Source organism: Arachis duranensis, chromosome 1 (assembly GCF_000817695.3).
Source record: "Arachis duranensis cultivar V14167 chromosome 1, aradu.V14167.gnm2.J7QH, whole genome shotgun sequence".
Lineage (NCBI taxonomy): Eukaryota > Viridiplantae > Streptophyta > Magnoliopsida > Fabales > Fabaceae > Arachis > Arachis duranensis.
Window position 1 is genome coordinate 30537427 of NC_029772.3, and position 864 is coordinate 30538290.

The 864-nt window shown below is 40.7% G+C and overlaps 1 protein-coding gene across 1 annotated transcript in view; it reads left to right on the forward strand.

Moving 5' to 3' along the window:
* Positions 1-288: 288 nt before the first annotated feature.
* The window catches only part of LOC107483931 (FCS-Like Zinc finger 2), a gene marked incomplete in the record, with an annotated part of 1310 nt that continues 734 nt past the window's right edge, over positions 289-864 (forward strand). The window contains 1 exon segment of the mRNA XM_016104543.3: positions 289-764. Within this exon segment, the coding sequence (XP_015960029.1) occupies positions 439-764 (326 nt within the window).

Sequence of the window (864 nt, forward strand, 5' to 3'; positions counted from 1 at the left end):
ATCAATTCTTTTAATTTAGTTTGATTAGTAATGCCACTCCCGTAATTCGAAGAACAAGAATGGGCATTTTGGTGGGGGGTGTGTCTCCAATCATTCAGTTCCAGGAAAGCAAAATAGGAATTTACCAAATTTGAACGGTGTTGATATGTATGATGGAGAGCAGTTTTGGCCAATGGATTCACTCTCACGGATTCTTGTAACCTGCCGCTGTTTGTTTCTCTCTCTCCCTTTGTTCATTGCACATCACACACAAACCGTTCCACGCAGCTACATTCAATAATTTTATAATTCACAATAACATACTCTTTATATAAACCCGTCACTCCTTCCCCCACGCCTCACTCTCCTCACTTTACTCTCTCTCTCTCTCTCTCTCTTCTAACCAAATACAAATCAAGAACGACCTTCACCTTCTCTCTTAAAACTAAAACTAATCTTATGTATACCTCAACTGCAAGACCTTGTTACTTAGAACAAGATCACGGTTTGGCTTCTATAAAGGATATGGAAAGTGGTGGTGGTCGTTGTTGCAGAAACGGCGTCGTTTCTAGGACTATGACCGTGGGATACGCCACCTCTTACAGCAGGGGCAGTATTAGAAACCTTTCTTCTTCGTCGTCTTCTTCTTCTTCGTCGTCCGTTTCGTCTCCCAGATCTGCAAGATTCTATGACGCCAGATTCGAAGATCACCAACCTCACTTCCTCCAAGCTTGTTTTCTTTGCAAGAAGCCCCTGGCTGATAACAGAGACATCTTCATGTATAGGTATAAATCAAATCTATTTAAAATAACAGAATCTTGATTTCTCGTTGTATTTTTTATTTGATGTGATTTTGATCTGATTGGTGGTTTTTGCAGAGGGGAC